General features: G+C 36.6%; 1 protein-coding gene across 1 annotated transcript in view; it reads right to left on the bottom strand.

Moving 5' to 3' along the window:
• Positions 1-23,693, bottom strand: part of Rrp5 (Ribosomal RNA Processing 5) — a 615,569-nt gene that overhangs the window by 145,190 nt on the left and 446,686 nt on the right. Inside the window, exon 28 of the mRNA XM_090384558.1 lies at positions 23,490-23,573. Within this exon, the coding sequence (XP_090240684.1) occupies positions 23,490-23,573 (84 nt within the window). The remainder of the gene's footprint in view (positions 1-23,489; positions 23,574-23,693) is intronic.

Genomic DNA, 23,693 nt, shown 5'->3' on the forward strand with positions numbered 1-23,693 from the left:
TCTTCGTAAGGATGAAGTAGTAGCAAATGTTTCAGCTAGTGCTTCTACAATATCAGTTGGAGAAGATATATCCTTTCCAAGACAGGATTGAGGCAGAAGTTTGATGATACTTTCCACTGAGGATACAGGTCTTTCTCCAGATTATTCTGGGGTCAGCGCTTCTGCAGATGTGAATTGAATCCACGCATCCTGTTTTGCCTTTCTACAAATTTGCCGTGCTTCAGCTGTCAGATGTTTATAGTTGATAAGGTTCTCCATTGTAGCATTTCGGCGAAAAATGTTATTTTGTTTTCTTTTGGCAAGAAAGCAATCCCTTGTCCACCAACCATTATATCTTCGTTTGGAAATACTTGATTTCAGTTGCACTGGCAGCAGCTCTAAGTAGTTCTTCTACTATATGCCTAGTGGCATTATTAATAGATGCAGTAAGGATCAAGTGGCTATCAAACTGGATTGTATTAGAAAATTTTTCCCAGTTTGCTTGGTGAAAATTCCACTTAATTCGTTGGTTGGGGGCATAGTTTGTATTCATCTGTATTTTGCAAATTATAGGAAAGTGATCAATGTTGTGAAGGTCAGTTAGTACCATACACTCAAGGCTAGGATAAATGGACAAGTCCAGAGCAGAGCTTGATCCCGTAGGCAGGTGGTGTTCAGCAATGTTAAATGATGGTTATCAAGTACAGTTTCGATCATTCTCCCTCTACGATCTATGATGAGCATGTAGATCACCTAGAAAGCATACAGGATGGGGCAGTTGGTTTAGTAAATTGTCAAGTTCTGCAGTGGAACATGAAGCAATTGTTGGAATATAAATAGAGACAAGAGTGAGAGTAATGCCAACAACAATATGAATGGCTACTGCTTCCAGAGTAGTACAAAGTTGGATAGATTTGGATGGTGCATTACTGCGAACTAAAATGGCTACTCCTCCTCTTGCCAGAGATTCAGAACATCTGTCACTCTGAACAACATCTGTATAGTGTGTATCCTGAGAAGTGTGGAGTATAATTTGATGATAAATATGTGAGCACTGCCACCACTTGCATTTTCTGTTGGTCACTTTCCCTTCATCATTGTAATAAGTAAATAGGAATGAAGAGAAGATTCTGAAAATTTATTTGTTTTTTACATGGCTGAAGATTTCAGTGAAGGGGAAACAAGTTTCGCCATAATAACGTGAAAACCCACGCAATTCAGGTATTGGTATTTTTGCAAATACAATTTGATCGAGTTTACTACCCACTTATAACAGATTTCACTAACAGAAAAGCCCAATAAACCAGAAATTGCAAATTGTTTTTATTGTTTTATGGTTGCGACCTCCAGAAATGTGCTTCAGAAAAATATCAAAGGTGCTCAAAATTGTGATTCTTATAACGGATCATATGATAACGATGAAAGTTTACTGCATTCTTGAGCCAGACTCCGTAGCTCTTCCTCTCAGCCAATAGTAGCATTTGTAAACTTGTTGCCCGCATGTTTTGTTTTTGCATCCTTTAGTTAAAAATGATTATTGTGTTTTGGTTATTTGACATATTACTTTTAGAGAAAATTTCAACTTCTGAGATCTTGGAACAAATTACAAAAAAAAAAAAAAAAAAAAAAGTTATTGCGTTCATATTACGATATTTTCACAATACCTCCATTTATTACTACACGATGCAAAATAGGTTTCCATATGTTTTTCAGTTTGCACCGGCTGGCAGTGAAAACTTACGTAAGTCGACGAGTGCCTGTACACAGATACACATAAAAATAAAAAAAAAAGAAAGAAAAAAAAAATTTTCTTCATAATGGCACAAATTTTAGACAAATCATTAAGACGGTATTCTCTTTTTAACAGATGTCCAAAAGATGTTAGAGTAGACTACAAATCTAGCTCAATGTCCTAAAATAATAAAAGGTTTCAGGGCATTTCTAAAAAAAGTAACTAGCAAAAAACAGCTGTCCAAAATAAATCTGGACATAACATTCTTCAATATATTTAGGAGTAAAGACCACAGTAAATGTGAGGATGTGAGGTCCATTGGATTATGTTTGGATGTCAAACAATGGTATAACATTTAAAAGAAACTAGCCAATTGATTTATTCAAGCAAGAAGAGACTGATGAACATACTTTCTGTACAAGAGAAGATAACATACCTAGAATTATCATCTTGATTGGTCAATTTTGGGTGTGATTTTATCAGAAGTTTAAAATTCAGAAGTTCTTTTTTCTTGGGTAAACATTAATCGTTTTCATTCAAAATTTTTGGATCATGAACTGGATTTGAGCACAAGTCACAATCATCAACTAGCAATCAGGCAACTTTTAATAAATAACTAAATAACATTGTACTTTACAATTTGGTAACTCTGAAAAGTGCTCATATTGCTTTCCTCAATTCTGGATCTATTTTTACATTTCTTTTCATGCAGTATACACAATTGTTTTGCTTATATGTTCACAAATGTCTTATTACAAAGTGTTTCCATTTTCATTGCTTGAAATTACCATTTTAGAATTTAGCATACGTGAAAAATCTGCAATGTGTGTGTCTGTATGTTGAAAAGTTTTGAAACCCCATTTATTTTCAATAGTCCCCACCCGACCAAGTTAACACACTTTCTAGCACAAACTACTATCTTTCATAAAATAAAAATTCAGAAGATTGACTCAAACGAGTTGTTGGCTACATCCATTACTGAGTTACTGTCGTTTGGTTTTTAGGAGCATTAGCAACTAAGGCCATATTGCTCCAGGATATGCGGTGGTCATTCCCTGACCTTTCCGCATCCTCCGTATTGGTGGTGACGGGCTCGAACCCCGGTCTAATCAAGAAGCGTGTGCTACGCACTACTGCTCCTTCCCACCTGGCTACGGAGGCACCCCATCACTGAGTAGTCATTGTCAAATTTATGTCCTTTCAAGTCCTTTTCGGATTTGCAAATGGAAAATAGTCTGAGTTAATCTGGTGAGTGGGCAGATGTTGTACTAACTCAAATCCACAGTCAAGTAGTGCTGCCTGAGTCACAAAAATTGTGCACGCACTAGTGCATTTTCTTAATGCAAGATGACGACTCCCTTGGCCAATTTCCTGCACCTTTTGAGCTTCAATTCCTTGCATAAACATCTCAGTAGGTTAGAATAATGCTTAGCATTTATAATAACACTTCATTTCAAGAAGTCAACCATGACTTTCCCAGAAGACTTCTGTATTGCAAACTTTTAGAAGGGGAGAAGGATGCTTCCACTGTTTACTTTTTGGTTCAAAGTGGCACACCCATATTTTTCCCATGATGATATACCCTTTCGCTTCCAAAACCAAGCTTGATTAGGTCAAAATGCTGCACAGTCTCATGACAATAATATTGTGAGCTCACTCATAGAAGATGTTGAATGTTATCTCAATGTGCTTCAATGTTACTTTGTGGTCTTGCATAAATCAGGTTATGAATGGCATCTACTTTTGCAGTCACTGTTGATTCAGTAACAGAGCTTCCACTGTAGTGTGCATCTTCAACACGCTTAAATTCTGCAACCCAGTTTTAAAACAGTATGTGATGGGCAGAAGATCTATGTCATAAATCTGGAGAAGTGGCAGCTATGCAAATGCATATTGTGATCGCTTTATAACTGCATTTCTCCGTAGATGGTCCAGCATTACTTCCTTAAACATTCCTTAAACTCCATTATGTTCCCGGAAAAAGTCAACCTTATGGGTGTAGATTTGCTTACTTCACCCTTTGATTCCCCCTCTGTGAATTGGGAAAATATTTGCACCCCAAAATACATTTGGGCCTTCCCAGAATGCAATGATGCTCGCATGATTATGGCTAGAGGTTTGCTCACCTATTTGCTACCTTTCCTAATATATTAGCATTAGCATAGGATGTAAGAAAGCATGCTTATACATCAGCAAAAAAAAAAAAATCTCCCATTCCACTTATTCATTCTTTCCAATAATTTGCCTAGTTTTCTCTTGAATTTAAGCTATCAACTTCCACTGTACTGTTTCCCCCCAATTTCGCAGACACCTGACCGTAATTCATGCGACGTCTGCCAGTTAGCGTGCACAGTGGCAGTATCGTTTTTGTTGTGCCTGGCTGTTAGGCAGTGCAGTTTGCATTAACATTTATCCATTGTTAGTACTGTATTATTTCAAATCATTTTTGTGACCAGCAATGGCTTCAAAACAAAACAAAAGTGTTAAAAGAAAGAATGTACATTTGAACGTCGGTCAAAAGCTTGAGAGTGGTGCCTTTGTGGCCTGTGTTTACGAGCAGTATGGAGTTAAAAAACAAACTGTTTCTGATTTTCGCAAGGCCAAAGTAAAGCTACAAAGCTTTGCATTAAAGTATAATATTGAAAGTATGGGCTCTGTGAGTGACAGAAAGCACATGAAAGTAAGCAAAGATAAAGATCTAGAAGAAGCTGTTTACAAATGGTATGTGCAGGAGCAATCATGTGGAGTGACTGTTACTAGTGTTACTTTACACATTGCAGCTGAGAAACTGGCTAAACATACGGGCATCAACAATTTGAAAGCTAGTGATGGGTGGCCGTGGTGTTTTAGAAATTGCCACGGTATGTGTAACAGGAAAGAGCATGGTGAAGCTGGGCCTGCTACAACATTCAGTTGAGCCTTTCAGACTCCACCTCAATGAACTGATTAAGAAGGAGGGCCTGTTCTTTTCCCAGGTATAAAATGGAGATGAGACTGGGATTATTCTTGCATTTATACTGTGCAAGTGCTGATGGCCTTCATTGCCTGAAGCTGGCTGTCATGGACAAATCAGTATGCCCACATGTTTTCGAAGATTACATGATGCAGTTGCCTGTTATCTCTGCCATTCAAAGAATGATATGGTTCGATGACAGCATATTTTCTGACTGGTTTTTCAAGTATTTTGTCTCTGAAGTATGTCGATATCAGCAAGAGGTCTTAAAGATGGCAACCAATGATTTAAAGGCTCTTCTTTTATTAGATAATACTCCTGCTCACCCAGTTGCTGAGAAATTAGTCAGCAGTGATGGCAAGATCCGCACCATGTTTCTCCCTCCTAATACAACCCATGGAAGAAGAAGAGGATCAAGGAGTCATAGTTTCATGCAAGAGGCTCTACCAGTAATAGTATGTGAGTGACGTTTTGGTCATTGTTGAAGAGGAAGAAAACTTAACAGAAGACACAAGAGGCCAGTGTACTCTACAACTTTGCTGACTCCTGGAATGACATAAAAACCACCACACTGGTTCATAGCTGGAAGAAGTTGCTTTTTGACAGTGACTCCGACATTGATTTTGAAGGGTTTGAGCCTGCAGACTTCCACCATATGCTATGCCATGCAGGAGAGAGAGCGATGTTACAATAGAGGATGTAACTGACTGGCTAGAGGAAACTGACTGACGAAGTGAGAGCAGGTGACAGAGGGGATGTCCAGTGATGAAGAGGAAGAAATTATTAAAAAACCAAACAGGACACCAGTACAACAGGCACTTGATCTTGTCATTCAGTATGTCGGCCTCTTGGACAACAGTGAAATCCAGCCCCACTACCACCATTTACGTAAGTTAAGAGAGGCTGTCATGTGGGAGCAGTATAAGGGAGGTAAACAGATGAAGATGGACACATTCTTCAAACCTGTTGCTGCTCCTGCCCATCTTCGTCCCAGCCTGCCTCATCATCACAGCAGGCCACTTCAGTGGAGCTTGGGAGCTCCACTGATGCAGAATAAATTATTTTCAGTCCCACTATATGATCACGGCACAAAAACTCAGTTCTATCTCCATCAAAGTAAGAGAAAATAGTTTTTGATTTTTGTTACATTTATTTTTTCTATTATATTTATTTTTACATATTGTACTACTTACATTTCTTATAAGTAATGTATGTGCACTGTGTGTACACTACCTATCATATTAATCATGTTTACTATGGGTACCATACAGTTAAATGTTTTGTTAAATATTCATTTGGAAAAGTCGGGCTTCTGGGTTTTTTGGACAACCCTTCCCACCTATTAGTTCGACACCAAATCAAGGGCACCAGTATTTCAATAGATCTATCTGCCCCAGGTGGCTTCTTTACTTTTAACTCAACTATTTCTCTTCCACATTCCTCTCATTTATCACACAATGATTTAGCTCCCTATTAGAATTTGATATATTCTTCTGGCAGCTCCATCTCCAAAATGTTCCTTATGAATGTAGATGCAAAAAACATCAGTTCAGTTTGTTAGCAAAGAATAAGCATAGAATTCTTTGGTACTATTCTCTGCATTCTTAATCAAAGACTTACCATAATCTGACCTTGACTGGCCTAAGCCCTTTTTTGCAATTTCATTGCAGAATAGCTTATACCTACTGTAATTTCCTGTTTCCCCCTGATACTTTATAATAATCTCATACATATTCTTCTCTGCTAATACTCTCATCAGTTCATCTGACACCCCTTTAAGCATAAGTCAGGAACACCATCTCTTAGTTGGCTTAAAATGCCTAGTAGCTTCTATGATTACTCCCAAGATTGTTTCCTGTTTAGAATTTACTATTGGTAACATTACCGGAGTCCAAATAAAGAGAATTTAAGAACTGTTTAAGACCATTGTAATCACTTGACTGAAAGCAAATTCTCCCTTTATCTCTGACAGTAGTTATTAAGTAGGAGGTTCCCTGAAAATTAATGCATGCACTGAGCACTTCCCTTTTCCATACACCTGTGCAACTGACACTTGAAGCAAAGTTCCAGCATTGAATATTTATGGGGTCACTTTTAGAAATGGATGGTGATAATGCTTCAGATCACAATACAGATTCAGATCAAAAGATTTTTTTATCAAAATTAAAACTTTACATGTTTGAATGCTGAACCAATTTATGAACTGTTGTGGAAAAGTGTGTGGCGAGTCATCAGGATCATAGTACAATTTCACACTGGTCTCAAACATTTCATCAGAAGCAATGTTCAGATATACCAACAACAACTACACACAAAACATAATCATCATCATTTTACTCTTCCATCTGGCACGGATTCAGTCCCTATTTAGATCTCGTCCTCCATTGTTGTCGATCTTTTGAATCTTGCATCATTTGTTGATAACTCTGAAAGCCTGTGTTTTCCTTTAGGCACTGGAGCCATTCTATTTTAGGTCTTCCTAGTGGTCTCTTATCTCCAATTCTTCCTGTCAGTACTACATTAGGCAGCCTGTGTTGTTTCATCCGGTTCACATGTCCAAACCACTGAAGTTGTTTTTTGTAGATCTGCTCTATTATTTTGTGTTCAAAATTTAGATCTCTCCTTACTTATTCATTAGTTTTATGTTCTCTCCAATTTGTTTTATTGATTTTCTTTAGACATCTCATTTCAAATGACAATATTTTTTGCCTTTCTTTATTATTTATTCCCCAATTCTCTGATCCATAAGTTTCTGTGGGTATGATGACAGTTTCATATAGTTTAATATTCTATTTGACTATTTGAGATTTTATTGCTCTTCCATATGTTTTTGAGTTTGTTCATGTTTGTCCATCCGATGTTCAGTCTGTGATTAATTTGGTTAGGTTTCTGGTTATTAGAGAGCCCAGGTATACAAATTTTTGTGCTTGTTCAATTTGTTGATTTTGGATGTTTATGTCTTCTATGTATTTTCCAATTTCCATTACTTTGGTTTTATTTATATTACTATTAATATAAATAAAACCAAATATATTAATATATTATTTATATTAATATTAATATAAATAATTTCTGCTTGCTTTACCGATGTTTGTTAACATTTCTTTTAGTTGTTCATTGGTTTCTGTTAAAATCACAATATCATCTGCATATTTTATGTGGTTTATATTTTTTACGTTTATTATTGTTTAGCATTAGCATTAGTAGAGGCATATGATGCAAGAAAACAAGCTTATGCAGAATCAGCCAAAAAAAAAAAACAAAAAAAAAAAAAACCCACTCCCATTTCACCCCTCCGTTCGTTCGAAATACCTGTCCAGCTGAGCCTTAAATTTATTTAGGCTATCAACTTCCACAACAAGGGATGGAAGTCTGTTTCACAAACCAACTACCCGCTGGCTAAAGGCATTCTGCAAATTTATCCTACATCTGTCTTTCCTCAATTTGAATATATGCACTCTCAGGTGATTATTCTGAGCAGGAGGAAAGATCCCATCAGCACTGAGCATGCTGAAACCATTCAAGGCTTTATACACCTCTATCAGATCACCTTGCAGGTGCCTAGTCTCCAGACACTGTAATTTTCAAAAACTTAAGCCTTTCTTCGTACGAGAAACCCTATGTTCTGTTCACTAATCTTGTTGCCCTTCTCTGTACTCGTTCCAACGGCTCTATATCCTTCTTAAAATGAGGCCTCCAGACCGGTATACAGTACTCAAGGTGTGGCCTGACCATTGCCTTATACAAGGGAATAATCGCCGCCTTATCCCTGCTAGAAAAATTCCTGTATATCATTGACAAGACACCATGAGCTACTCTTGCAGCCCATCTGCACTGCTTAGAAAACTTCATAAATGCCTGAACAATTACCCCCAGGTCCTTTTCAATCTCTACCACTGTCAGTGTAGTACCACAGAGTTGATACCTTGCTCTAGGGCTACTGTTTCCCATATGTAGTACTTTACATTTGTCAATGTTAAACTTCATTTGCCACCTCTCAGCCCAGCTGCTCAACCTTTCCAGATCCTGTTATTATTATTATTATTATTATTAGCCATATGGTGCAAGGAAGCCTGAGCCTTATGCTGCACCTGCCAAAAAAAAAATTTCTGAGTTACCTTGTGTGTGTGTGAGAGAGAGAGAGAGAGAGAGAGAGAGAGAGAGAGAGAGAAGTAGAAGGAAATCACCAAGAAAGAGAAGAATGATGATATCCAGCTGAGGACCCTGGATATCATCATTCTTGCAGCAGCATAGCGTCAGGAGTGTCCTTAACAACCCTGCCAACCTTTGTATCGTCTGCAAACTTGGACATTAACCTTGATATACCATTATCAATATCATTTATAAATACAGAAAACAACAATGGACCCAATACTGAACCCTGAGGGACTCCACTAATAACATTAGCCCACCCACGATAAGCAGTGTCCATTGATTACCACTCTGTCTTCTCCCCCTCAACCATCCCTTTAACCATAGCAGCAATTTGCCTCCAATGCCACACTGCTCCAATTTGTGGAGCAGTCTTCCATGTGTTTTTTTTTTTTTTTTTTTTTTTATATGATAACCCCAAACACGAAAGGTATCAAAACCTATAGTACTTAGTACCGTGCATGGGTTGAAGGAAAAGTATGGGGAGAGGGGGATGCCGGAAACTTTGCTCTAGAGACTAAACATGGGTTTCACTTCAACCACTTCAAGCCTCCAATAAGCAAAGTGGTGGTATTTCACCGGTTGATGAAAGTCATCTACCACCTGACAACAGTATCAAAAGCCTTTCTAAGATCCAAATATATAATATCAAAGTTATTCCCTGCATCCAGTTCCTTTGTGACCACATCATAGTATCCAATCAAATTGGTCAGACAAGACTTCCCCTTAACAAAACCATGCTGTGTCCAAGCTATAACTGAAGTCTTGTCTAGATGATCCTCCAGTGCTTCTTTAACCAGTGCCTCCATTAATTTCCCTGCAACAGAAGTTAAACTCACAGGTCTATAATTACTTGTGTCAGCCTTTGATACTCCTTTGTGAATTGGAGTTACATTTGCACATCTCCAGTCTATGGGTACCACCCCTGAGTCCAAAGAAGCTCTCATAATTATGGCTAAGGGTTTGCTTACTTCCTTTGCTGCCTCCTTTAATATAATTGGACAGATCCCATCCACCCCCGGGTGCCTTTTTCATGTTTATTCTCAACAATTTCTCCTCCACTTTCTTCTCAGTTATTACAAAATCATCTAGCTTACTGCCAGAGATTACTTCACTTCTGGCATTCCCCTTCCTGAATAATTCCTCATGTGTGAATGTAGATGCAAAATACTCATTTAGTTTGTTAGCCACCTGAGCAGTATCATCAACAGTTGAACCATCAATACTCAGCAGACCAATCTGATTCATCCCTTTCCTTCTAGATTTTACATAGGTAAAGAACCTCTTTTTTCTTCAATTGATTTCATTAGTTCTTCTAGGTAGATATTAAATAGATATGGAAATAAAGGGCATCCCTGCATGACCTCTTTCTCTATTTCAAATTTCTCTGTTTTAAGGTTGTTGAATTTTACTATTGCTCTTGTATTTTTGTAGAAATTATTTAAAAAAAATGATTATTTCATGATCAAGTGGAATTTTTTGTAGTTGCTTCATTAAATGTTCTCTGTTTACAGAGTCAAATGCCTGATTGAAATCAATGAAGCAAAGATAGAGTATAAATAATTAGGCATATAACCAGTAAAAATGAAATATCTTTAATCACAAATAGATACCTGTAGCTTTCGAGACTAAACGTGCCTCTTTGTCAACAGAAAATGGAAACTTTAGAGTTAAAATTATTCTAACGGACACAGTTGTGAGTGCAGTGAGGCGTGCGAGTGCATGAGGTAGGTCATTCAATCATTAAACTGGTGTTCATTGTTGCTGCATTGACGTGCATAGTTTCTCCAGCACTTGTCTAGACATAAAACGGTTGCCTCTAAGATGGGGTGTAGTCTCATGCCTTTGCAGCGGTTCATGGCTCTCGAATTACACAATATATTGAGTGACTCTAACCAGAGGCGCTGGCGAAAGTGTCGGGAGTGGTCGATTACTTCATAGTCCCGCTTGGGATTGACATTGTGGTGGGTGGACCAGAAGTGTTCCATGATTGCAGACTGGTTGGTCTTCAGCAAGGCGAATCGCTCTGTTGTGTTCTGCAAGGCAGTCTTGAAGGCATCTCAAAGTCTCTCCTATGTAGCAGCTGTCGCGGTCTATTACACTGCTGCGTAAGAGAGGGGTGACCGAGGTCTTTACAATGGAAACCAGAGAACGTAAGTTTCTACCAGGCAACTGCACGCATTTTATGCGGTATTCTCGGAGGATTTTTGAGATTTGGCCCGACATGCCTGGATAGTAGGGAACGTAGGCGGTAGGGTACATTGCCCTGAGTTGATGGGAGTCTCAGGCGGACTGTGAGCTCCTATGCTTGTAAAAAGCACTTGTCTAATATGTGTGTTGGGTAGCCACAATTGATCAAGTCTGTCCTCACTCTAGAAATCTTGTTGCGCCTAGCTTCATCTGTGCTGGAATGGCTCCAAGCCCTGGAGAATAGAGTGCGTGTAGTGCTGTTGAGATGACGGGGCATGGCTGGATCTGTAGTTTGTGAACTGTCCGCACCACACTGGCTTACGGTATACTGAGGTTTCTAGATGTGGGCCCATATGTTTTATTACGGCAAGAATGGGAGAGATCCGTCTACTTCTAACTCTAGAGTGAACAGGATGAACACAGACAGGGAATTGAGATATTCTAGCAATGTTGTTTCAGAGCCACATGGGATGATGGTGAAGATGTCATCAATGTATCTGTACCATGTTGTAATAGATACTGGTGGGTTCAGGAATATCTGTTCTTTACATAGAGGCAATTCTTCCACGGCGATGTTGGCCACAATGGAACTAACAGGGGCATCCATTGCAGTGCCATGTACCTGCTGGTATAACGGAATCCTCAAAAGGTAAAGACGCTGCCTGACAAGCACAGGTTGAGGGTGGTACAGATGTTGTCAGTGGACAGTGATATTCTGTTTGGAAAGTTTGAGTCATTCTCAAGGAGTCTCTTGGTGCAGTTTACGGCCTGTTGGACAGGGATTGATGTAAATAGCGACACTACATCAAATGACGCCATAACATGTCAGACGCCATAAATGACGTCATAACATGCCATAACGTTGTCAGAAATTGAGAGCTCTTTAATAAGGCGAATGAACTCGCCGCTGTTAGTGACAGTGTGGGTGGTATTTCCTACGAGAGGTGTGAGGAGTCATGCAATATATTTGGATAGTTCACATGTAGGTGCATTGCAGCAGGGCACAACGGCGAACTTCATACCGGTGGTGAAGACGTTGAGCTGCTCGATGGTTAGTTGCTTGCTGCTCAGATTTAGAACGAAGGAAGCCATATTAGTTCAACGGGTGTTCGTTCTTGAGGAGTGGGCTTCTCTGTCTAAATTAACAAATTTCCGTTGTTGTCGTGAACGATAAGTATCAGAGATACGGTTAGCTTGGCGACTGATGGTATGAACAAGGTTAGTAAATACTATAGGTGAGATCCTACCTTGTAGTTCCTGCACGAGTCTGAATTTATCGTAGTCAGCTCTCTTGATTTCGTAGTGGAGATGGGTTATCCACAATTTCAAGGTTTGTCGGCCGAAGTTGAAACATGCACGGTCCATGCAAGTGCTGTTAAATGGGGCTTTATAGCAGAATCCTTTAGGAATGATGCGGTTGGTTTTGCACCTATGTGCAAAGCACAAATGTTGCCTGTTGTGGGCTACCGAATTGAAGAACTTCTGCAGTTGAATGCAATCACTGTAAACGTTTTCACCATAAAGAGAACGTATGAGGATAAATGGGCCTGCTGTACTGGAATCCATGGGATTATAAACAATTAGGCGTATAACCAGTAAAAATGAAATATTTTAATCACAAATAGATACCTGTAGCTTTCGAGACTAAAGTGCCTCTTTGACAACAGAGTGATTCGTCTTGCTGAGGCCGACCAGTCCGCAATCGCGGAACACTTCTGGTACATCCACCACGACCTCAATCCCAAGAGGGTCTATGAAGTAATCGACCACTCCCGACACTTTCGCCAGCGCCTCTGGTTAGAGTCACTTAATCTATTGTGTAATTCGAGGGCCATGAACCGCTGCAAAGGCATGAGACTACACCCCATCTTAGAGGCAACCGTTTTATGTCTAGACAAGCACTGGAGAAACTACGCACGTCCATGCAGCAACAATGAACACCAGTTTAATGATTGAATGACCTACCTCATGCCCTGGCATGCACAACCATGTCCGTTAGAATAATTTTTATCTCTCAAGTTTCCATTTTCTGTTGATAAAGAGGCACGTTTAGTCTCTAAAGCTACAGGTATCTATTTGTGATTAAAGATATTTCATTTTTACTGGTTATACGCCTAATTATTTATAATCCCATGGATTCCAGTACAGCATTCATCCCCTTCCTTTTAGAGTTTATATAAGTAAAGAACATTTATCCTCACAGATAGAGGTTTCTTCTTATTCCAATATTTTTCTGCAATGATGTTTAGTATGAATATTTGGTCTATTGTTGACCTGCCTTTTCTAAATCCTGCTTGTTCTTCTCCTATTGTTTCTTCATATGTTTTAAGTATCCTATTTTGTAAGATCCTTATAAATATTTTATATATATGGTTTAAAAGGGTAATGGGTCTATAATTCTGACAATTTTCTCTATCTCCTTTTTTTATGTGTAGGTACTATTATTCCACTTTTCCAGTCTTCTGGTATATCACCTGTAAATAAAATTAGATTAAACAATTGTGCGAGGTGTTTTAACATTGCATCGCCTCCGAATTTCCATAGTTCTGATTGGATACCATCATTTCGGGGGTGCCTTGTCATTCTTCATTTGGCTAACTGCTTTCTGAACTTCTTCTTTTGTTATTGAGGTTGCTTTATCTCTTCTATTATCTAAGGCAAGTGTGTTTTCTCCTTCCCCTTTGAACAGGGTTTGGTAATATTCTTTCCATACTTTTTAAATTTCTTGCATGTTTCCTGGTTTTATATTGTTTTTATTTTTCATTGTCAGTGTTTTTGGGATGTATGTTTTAGAGAGTTCCTTTTAACCCAGTAAGTTGTTTTAGAGTCGTGACATTTATTTGCTTCTTCGCACTGCTTTGCTTTGTCTTCCAACCATTTCCTTTTAGTCGCTTTACATAGGTTGTCTATTTTGTTTTTTAGGGCTTTATATTTTTCCCTTTTGTCTTGACTATTTTCTTTGTTATTATTTTCTTGACTATTTTCTTGCAGTTATTATTAGCACCATTTGGAGAAAAACAGACATATGATTGGTGAAAAAATAGCCAACAAATCTGGAATAATGAAAACATCTGTTCTCTGTTCACCAAATTATAACTAAGTTGTTACAACAATGAAAGATTGCTGCTCAATGCTCCAACTTTTGCTGTTAGATGAATAATGAGTAAAGTGTAAAGATATTGAAATTCAATGCAATTACTTGCACACTACCGACAAGAAGATGAGTTTTTACAATGTTGTTGCCAATGATGAGACATGCACTCAACTTTGAATGAACTAAAGTCACAATCACCTCAGTGGAAGCATCCATCTTTACCACACCCCTCTAAATGTGTTGTTGGCAATAATCAAAGGTGAAAACAAATGGTCATCATGAATATCTGACATTTGGTACTGCCGAGGGTACGCAAGTAGAAAGTACCTTGGGAGGGTAGGGATCATGAAACCATTGTCTTCGGGACTTGACCTCCTGAAGTACATTAGTTTTTAACAGAGATGGAGTACATATGGACAGAATTTGTAGACAACAGCTTTGGCAAGAGAAAAGAATGTCTGAATAATATTTGGACAAAAAGCAAGTTTTCTATTCTTAACCTGTTCGAAATTATGTTTGAACTGATTAACGACTGTTTTCCAACTGTTCTGAGGTTTAATGTAGGCAGAAAAATAAAGCTGGAAATTTGTATGCAAGCCAATTGTGTTATGCAATCTTCTTATCTTGAAAACCAAGAGACCAGAATGTTTGAATAATATTTCAACAAAAAGCAAGTTTTTTATTCTTAACCTGTTCAAAATCATGTTTGAACTGATTAACGACTGTTTTCCAACTGTTCTGAGGTTTAATGTAGGCAGAAAATAAAGCTGGAAATTTGTATGCAAGCCAATTGTATTATGCAATCTTCTTATCTTGAAAACAAAGGTTTAGATAAAGGAAAAGGTTTTAAGGTGGAATGTGGGATAAAGGATTTTGTCCCTACAAGAATAACATCACTGATGCAATCTGAGGAAATATTATGATTATAAGATTAAAAACAGCAATCAAAACACACAAAAGAAGGCTGAAAATGGCCATGTGAGAGACTCTGCAGCGGGGAAGAGATCATCACCATCTTGTCCATTTTAAAAGGTTATTCGTGAGAAAAAGATGAAGAGTGTCTAGTATTCTAGTAGGCAGTGGCGTAACTAGAAAAAGTGGGCCCCCAATGCAAAGTTTAGTGTCACCCCAGCCTGAAAATATTTATTTTGGTAAATATAAAAAATTAACAATACAACAGTAAACGTGTATATAAAATCTTTATCAATACAATATAAAAACCAAAATAATATTAAATTCTGAAAATTAAATGTAATGGTTTTCATCTAGATTTGGCACTAGCAAAATCATTAATTAATTTAGAAACGTCCATTCTTTCAGCTTCTTGTGCTTCTATGCTAAGCAGTGCTAGCTAGTGCAGATAAACATTGTTGTCCCATGGTGTTTCATAAATAATTCTTAATTAATTTTAATTTCGAGAAAGAGCATTCCACGGTTGATAGAATAACTGAAATTGTCAAAAATAATATCAATAAGGAGCACACTTCTGTAAAACTAGCACTCGTACCATAGTATTTTACTATGACTAGTTCTGCAAATTTGTGAATAATTTTAATTTTTGCAATTTCAATTTTTCGTGACTTTACACAAAGTAGTAACTGCATTGAAAATGATTATGAAAAGTCCCTCGAAAATTTCATTTGCACCTACTCAACATTTTTTTAAAATGGAATTTTCATACGTTTGGATTAATTGAGTTGGAATAAGAAATGCAAACAAATCAGAAAATGTATTTAGTCCTTGAAACCTTTTGTACAGTTCAGTAGTCACTAAGCCAATTACACAATAAAAAATGTTAACTTTAAAGAGCAGTTCTGCATTATCAAATCGATAGTTATCTGCCAATTCAGCAAAATGTTTCTTAACAAATTGCCTCTGATAAATTGCAAATTGACAAGGTTTACCCCATTTCTGCACAATACATAATGCTCCTTTGATAATCTTTTCAAATTCATTTCTCAATTTTTTCACTTGATTATAAGATGTTTCTATGCCCAATGCAGCTTTACCAATATCCATATTCTTTCTTTGCAAAATCGTTGATGTTGAATTAATATCCGACAAGATTTTTTCTATCAGTACGGTAGTAAACACAAAATCAAAATTTTCAATATTATTTTTAATCCGGACAGCTTCCGACTTTCCATCACTTTTTGACAATCGTATGATAATTTTATTTAATGCCATTAGCAAATTGGGAAATCTCAATTTAATAGCAATTATAGATGCAAGCTGAGTAGACCAACAGAATGGATTTAATTTCTTTAATACAATATTGCACCAGGGACTTTTTTGACATATAAACTGCTGAGGCAAAAGTCCCCACAGGCCGGAATTGCATGGTCCCCCCCCCCCCCCCCCCGAGTAATACTCAGAAATATTATAGGTGCAATAGTAATACTGTACTCAATAATAATGACCCCCAATAAATGTGCCTCTATTTTGGCTTTCGCCCCTGCAGTCACAAATCCTTAAAAATTACTCCGGAAGCAGCAGCTATACTAATACCATTTCACCCCTATTCATTGCAGTTTTGCTTGTGCTGTGCAGCTAGCTAACAATAAACATGCTTCGTGTGAAAAAAAATTGTCGCAGACATAGTAAATTTTATCATAAACATAACTAAAAAAAAAAAAAAACTTACATTTTTACTCAATTAAATTTTTTTCTGTTTCGGGCAGGAGGACCCCTTTCAGTTGTGGGCTCCAATGCATTGCATTGGCATAGTTACACCACTGTTAATAGGTAAATAAACAAGCCAAGTCCCTGAAACTTGCTGTAAGAGAAGAGAAAAAGGAAGCCAGACTGGAGTTGTGAACATTAAAACTGCCAAAGAAAATTAATTCAATGTTATGAAAGTTAGACTGGAAAAAGTTGAGTTTAAAAGAAAGAAAGTCAAAGAGTTCCCAATGATTACTGGAATTGGAAGAATGATAGTGTCAACAGATGAATTTGGCAGAATGGAGCCCAGAGATTTTAAGCAAGAGGAAATTGAAAAAGAGCAGTTTCCAAATTAAGAAGTCTCTGACAAAGAATAACAGATCAGATGTATGCACAAGTATCACTTTTAAAGCAAAAAGAATCAAAGTGAATACTTAGAGAAAATGAGATAAGTAGCTGTTCGATAACTGGGATCCTATTCGAAAAAGTAATTGTGCTTGGCAGACTGTAGTTGGAAATGGACATTATTGCGAGTGGAAATAAGAACACATATACAGGTAATCCTTGTATAACACGGAACTTTATAGGAACCTGACGACAGTCAGGTTCCTATAAAATCTCGTGTCATGCGAAACTGTGTTATATGGGACTAAGAACCAGTACAAAAAGGAGGGTTACATTCCAAGAACTAACAAAAATACACAATTTTTTATAACTACCGGAAACTTAATTTTTATTAAAAACAGTAATAACTGAACAAAAGTCTTACATACTGTGATACATATATGTCAGATAATGTGTTGATTTAATTCAACACAAAAACAATTGGTTGCACAATCAAACGAGAATATTTTCTCCATTGCAGATTATCTTCACCTTCTGAACTTTCTTCTGCAGCATCTAGATTTAATGTATCTTCTGCTCTCTTTAAAAAATCAGTAATCTGGGTTTGTTTGCTTTTGCTTGGTAGATCTTTGTAAATTTCATGGTATGGAGCTAAGCATTTTTGAAGCATCCTTTTGAACTTTGTGATCCTTTTAGTCGAAGGATCTGTATTCAAAAAATAAGATTCTAATTACTCGGTTAAGTTTATGCCTTTCCATATGCTTTTTATGTAAAATTTGGAAGTTCGGAATTTTCACCTGCACTACATGCTCTGAATTGATTTGGTTTACCTCTGATGCCATTTCCACAAAATCCACTTCGCCAGCCTTTTTTTTTCAACCAGTAATTCCTGAATGTCTTCAGTACACATATCATCAAAACCTTCCCTTCCCACCGACTTAGCAAATTCTAATATCGCACCGATTCTGTTTTCTACCAGTTCAATCACATTTCCTGAATGAACCAACTCAGGCCATATATTTTTCCAACATGCACGAGTGATAAAACTATGATTCCGATACAGTCCACAATTGAAAAATGTTTCCATGTCTCCATCACTTCAATAGATTTGGAATCAATTTTTTTCCAAAATCCATTGTAATGATTTTCTGATGTAATGAGTTTAAGGTAAAATAAAGAAGTTGTATTAGGTAGTAAGAACATTACTCGAATGTTTGGATGGTCTGGTGCATTAGCCAATAGTAAAAACTTTGAAATCTAGATTTTTTTCCACAAGTTCAATAGCACAGAAAGTAGCAGGTAGATTTCCCAACAAAATAAAATACAGGGATTTCTCAACTATTATTGTTTCTTTTTTTTTTTTTTTTGCATAATGACTAGCGAGACAAAAGTGGGGATTCACAAAAAGAATAGAAATATTGAAAAATGACATCCAACATAACAGCAGTTTTTCCCTGCACAAAAGCTCAAAAATACCATATTATGCAAGGTTTTCTGCAACTCTTGAACTGTGTTATGTAAGTACTGTATTGTGTGAGGATTTCTGCAATTTATCAATCGTGTTAGTGTGAAACAATGTTGTAGAAGTACTGTGTTATCCAGGGGTTGCCTGTATTTTTGAAATGAATGAGGAAGTTTCTGGGAGGATCTTTTTTTCAGATAAATTTGCCCTATTAGTTGACAATTCACAATGCATTGAGTAAATGTATGAATTAATGAAATTATTTCGTATGGCATAAACATGGCATTGAAAATGAGCATTAGCTCCATCAGCATTTTAGACTCCAAGACAGCAATCCCAAGTCTACCATACCTGTGACAAGCTTCGGGGGACCAATAGTCAACTGATGGCATTAGACATTGTCCAGAAGTTGAGGAAATCAATCACTTGCTGCAATTGTCTTTTAATGACCCTCAGACTTCATACAACTGCTTAAAAATACTGACATCATCAATAACGAGCACACCTAGCAGTTCACAGCTAGAGGAAGTTGTTCAGTAACAGAATTAACTTTGATGACAAAAAGTGCAACAATTTAAACTGGTCCTTAGGGAGTGCTCTCCTCTCAGGAAAAAAGGCTATGAGAGAGAGGACTCCACATACAATGAGCAGCAGTTTGACAGAAAATTTTTAATAAAAAGGTGCAAGCTGACCCCTAAGACTAAGGTTCCGAATTTCATTTAAAATTCCCAATCTCCAAGACACGTCATATACTGTTCCATATAAAAGAAACAGACATTAAGTGCTCATTTTTGAGAAAAGCATCTCAGATAGATGTAATCAATCTTAGGCAGGTAAGCAATAATTGTTCAAGTTTTTGGATCTTTACTGGTTTGTGAAGGGCAAGTACAATTGCCTCATGCCAGGAGCATGGAAGTTGCACTTCAAGATCGATTCTGTTGAAGAGCCAGAACATCAATCTGGTGAAAGACATTTATCTGTGGTAGAATGTGTGGATGTGATGTTGATCATCTCATAACAGATGCAGTCTGACCCAATGGTGCCTGCCTCAGACAGAGATAGTGCCATTTTAAGTTACACATTCCGGGTTAGTTACTGAAGCTATCAGAGACAGCTTCAGTGGCAATCTTTTATATTTATGTCTAAAATGCAAGAAACTCAGGGGAATGTTTCAACAGATATTTTAGTGAATAATTTTCCTAAAGTGATGGCAACTGCAATTGCCCATCCGTTATGCTCTAGGATCAACGAAGGGGGAAAAGTATATTAAGTATATTTGCCCTTCATTTTCCAGAATTCTGTCCCAGACAAATTTGAATTGGCTGCCCAAATGATAGAAGGCGTGAAGTGAATCCAAGGTTACTTCTGTCTCTGACATGAGACACAAATTGTTCTGGCACATTCATGTTTGATGACTGTCAGATTATCTGTGGTAGAATATCCCTGAAATATCCCCTATTCTTTGTTTACTGCCTTTCTTGTTGTTGTACATTCTGTATTCCACCGCAGTTTTGGAAATGGCATAATATGAATTTTTTGGAGTCTGAAATTTGCTGCAGCTTGGACAACACATTCTGTGATATACTTAATTGATTTATTAATTGGTTCCTATTGTTATCATTCTCATGTTAACAAAATTAATACATTAACAATGTATTCATAGATGTCTTGGGCTTAATAAGGGTATCTGATTAAAAATTTCTCTTGATTAATTAATAAGTGATGTTCAGATTTTACAGGTTAATTCGAAGATCAAGGGAGCAAAATTTAAATAAATCTCTTGCCTACTCGGACAGATTAAATCATATAAATCATTTGTGGAAATGTGCAAGTGCCTATATTTGCTCTCCATTATTTCATTTTGACAAGCTGAGTCTGATTTTTTTTTAATGAGAACTGTTTACTGAAATCTAATAAATACGTTCCATCTTTTTTTTTTTAATTTATTTATTATTATTTTTTTAAAAGAAATTGAATGTCCAGGATCTGTTATTGGTCTGCAGGAAGTTCTAAAAGCACTTCTCTTGAATAAAGAGTCACAGGTGCATATTATGCAATGTTGTAAGGTGCTTGCACTAAAACATCAAAGAAAACTGCTGGAAAAAACTCAGCAAAGGAGTCATTTGGAGAACTGATAATCAGAATAATATTCTGTGTTGATGCCGGATTACCATCCTTTCTGGGCATAATTCTCTTGGCTTAGATCATTGTTTAATTATGTTGTCCTTGAACATTTTCTTCTAAAACAGTTAATAGAATCTATCTTGTTATCTACTTTTGAGATGTTCAGAGAAGCATATGGAGTAACTTTTAATGGGAGATCGAGAGAGAGAGAGAGAGAGAGAGAGAGAGAGAGAGAGAGAGAGAGAGAGAGAGAGGAATGATCAATGTGTCTACCTAGTTTGTCATTATGTTTTTGTTTATGCAGAAATGAAGATTTTGAACTCCGATAATTTTCTTAATTATCCATTGGCAAGAAGACAAATTATTGTACTCATAATATATTAATTTACATCTGAATTTAATAGTATCACTATTGTTCATTTGAAGATAAACTTTTCAACCTCTAATAATTGAAAATACATTGCTGTAACATATATGACACATAACTTTGTATATTATTGCCATGAGCTTGATATTGTGTAAAGCATGGCACTAGGGAGTGAAAGTGTATGGTAAAGAGAGCTATAACGAACAGTGAAGTAAAGCTTTTAAATTATAAAATAGTCTTCATGAAGGGAGAGGAAAATTTATTTCATGTTGGTTGAGTTTCTGCATGAATTTCTACATAACACAAGGAAAGTAAGCTTAGTTATTTTGCATAACTATTTCTATGATGGTGAAACACACATATACAGTACCACTAGCCATTAGATGAAAAAAACACAATTGTGATGCTGAGGGTAACTGCATATTTTTTTGAGACTAGAATAATTTTGTTGGTTTTTTTTTTTTTTTTTTATTGTTAGTGCATCGGCTTCTGTGGCCATAATGCACCTCCCAAAGGTTTTTTTGCATTTACTCTGATCCAAGCCTGAGGCGGGATTCGAACCTGCGACCTTTGGGTTGCCAGGCAGGCACTTTACCTACCCGGCTAGCCCGGTCAGCAATTTCGTTGGTATACTTTGATAAAGAAAATTATATTAATTTCTGTGTATAAAACTATTTATGTCACTGCTGATTTCCAAGTTAAATGCAAGACATATATCTGAATTTTGCAATTTAACCTCATATGATTTTGGATATGGGACAATTGTTCAAACTGGTTATTAAGGTTAAAGAATAATGAATGTCCCTATTGCCTGAGAAAAGAAATCATCACTGAGGGCAAGCATGTGTAATCTCATTGATTTTATATTTGAAGGAAATATATATAGAAAAAAAATTATTTCCAGTTGCTTTATTGATATTGACAGTATAATATTACAGATTTTAATAAACTGGATTGTTTTGTGTGAATCTCAATGTACTCAGATTTTGTTGTTTTCTTTAGTTGGTGCAGTTGGTTTCATCTATTATTGTTAGCCATATGGGGCAAGGAATCCTGAGGCTTTTGCTGCACCAGCCAAAAAAAAAAATCTATAGTTTGTTGTTGCTTCTTTATTGTCTCCTATACCGTGATTCGTGGACAACAGCGAGTGCAATATGTGAAATGTTGCAATATTCAGCAGAGAGAAACAGTTTTTAATTTAAAGGGTTGAAAACTGTCATAATTGGAATTTGGTGACTCCAGCTAAGAGCCTGCCCACCATGCCTACAGGTGGTAAAATTGGACATTAAAGCTTTTAATAAAAGTTAAAAACAATTTTAGTAAAAGTAGTTTTTTTAATAAAAGTGGACATTAAAGGAGCAAAAAAACTTTTTGCTTCTTTAACACTGGATGTGGGTGGAAACATCAGGTTATCCGCATCTCCAACCAAGCAGCTTAGAAAAATTAGAAAATTAGTAATAAAAAAAGAGAAGAAAACAGAGAGGTAACTTTCCCTTCTGGGGTGTACTGTGCTCCCGAAGAACTAGAACCTACTTATTATAACACAAAAGGAGAGAAAGACTATAAAAAAAAAAAGGCTAATATCTATCTTTTACAGCACTTAATAGAAATAAAGATCAGCTGCATCTAAATAAATAGCACAATATTTTGTATCTATAATTTAATACTATTTTATCAGTATGAATCGTGTTGAGGGAACTGCACCACAATCTGTCATGCTGGTTCAGAGTGGGTTGGCAGATCGACCGTATTTAGCAGTCAGCGGGTTGAATCCTGGTATACTCAAAGAGCGTGTGCTACTGCACTCCCGCTCCCACCCCCATCTCAACACGAACTGTTGAGGAGGCTTCCATCCTGCAGTGGGTTGATAACAGCTGCAGTTCACTTTTTTCCCCCCCTTTTTTTTTTTTTTTTTTTATCAGTAAGATTACGGACAATTAGGCCTAACTCAACCAAATTTAGCAATTCTTGCAAAGTGTACATTTTTGAAAATGTTATCACGGTTTGTGGCTTCTAGCTGAAAGTCATTCTGTATTAAATATCAAAGGATTTAAAAATGTTTCCTATTTCTAAAAAGTAACAAAATATAATCTGAATGCAATTTTGTTTGTGGTTTGTGGCTTCTAGCTGAAAGTCATTCTGTATTAAATATCAAAGGATTTAAAAATGTTTCCTATTTCTAAAAAGTGACAAAATATAATCTGAATGCATGCAATTTTTTGGGGATTGGTTAATATTTTTTCTGGAGATTAATTGTATGTATATTAGACTCTATTCCAGATGGTATATTCAGGGAAAAATAACAAAATTCCATTCTAAATTCTGTACACATCTTTATAACTACTCTTAACAGCATCAGAATTAGCCAGCTTCCTAATATAAATTATTATTATTATATATTTTTTTTCATTTAGACAGACATTTTCTTACCTTAAGATCACCAGTCAGATTAAGAAAATCCACTCTTCCGTTCAATTCAGGACTAAGCCAGAGCCACAGATAAGGTTCAGAAATCTTGAAATAATATGATATAAATTTAAGAGATGGCAAATCAAATATGAATATTTCAAATAAAAGTAAACTATGATTTTTTTTTCTCCAAAAAAAATTACCTTTATAATGCAAATGTTAACG

This window comes from Mastigoproctus giganteus, chromosome 11 (assembly GCF_048544385.1).
Source record: "Mastigoproctus giganteus isolate SK-2022 chromosome 11, ASM4854438v1, whole genome shotgun sequence".
Taxonomy (NCBI): domain Eukaryota; kingdom Metazoa; phylum Arthropoda; class Arachnida; order Uropygi; family Thelyphonidae; genus Mastigoproctus; species Mastigoproctus giganteus.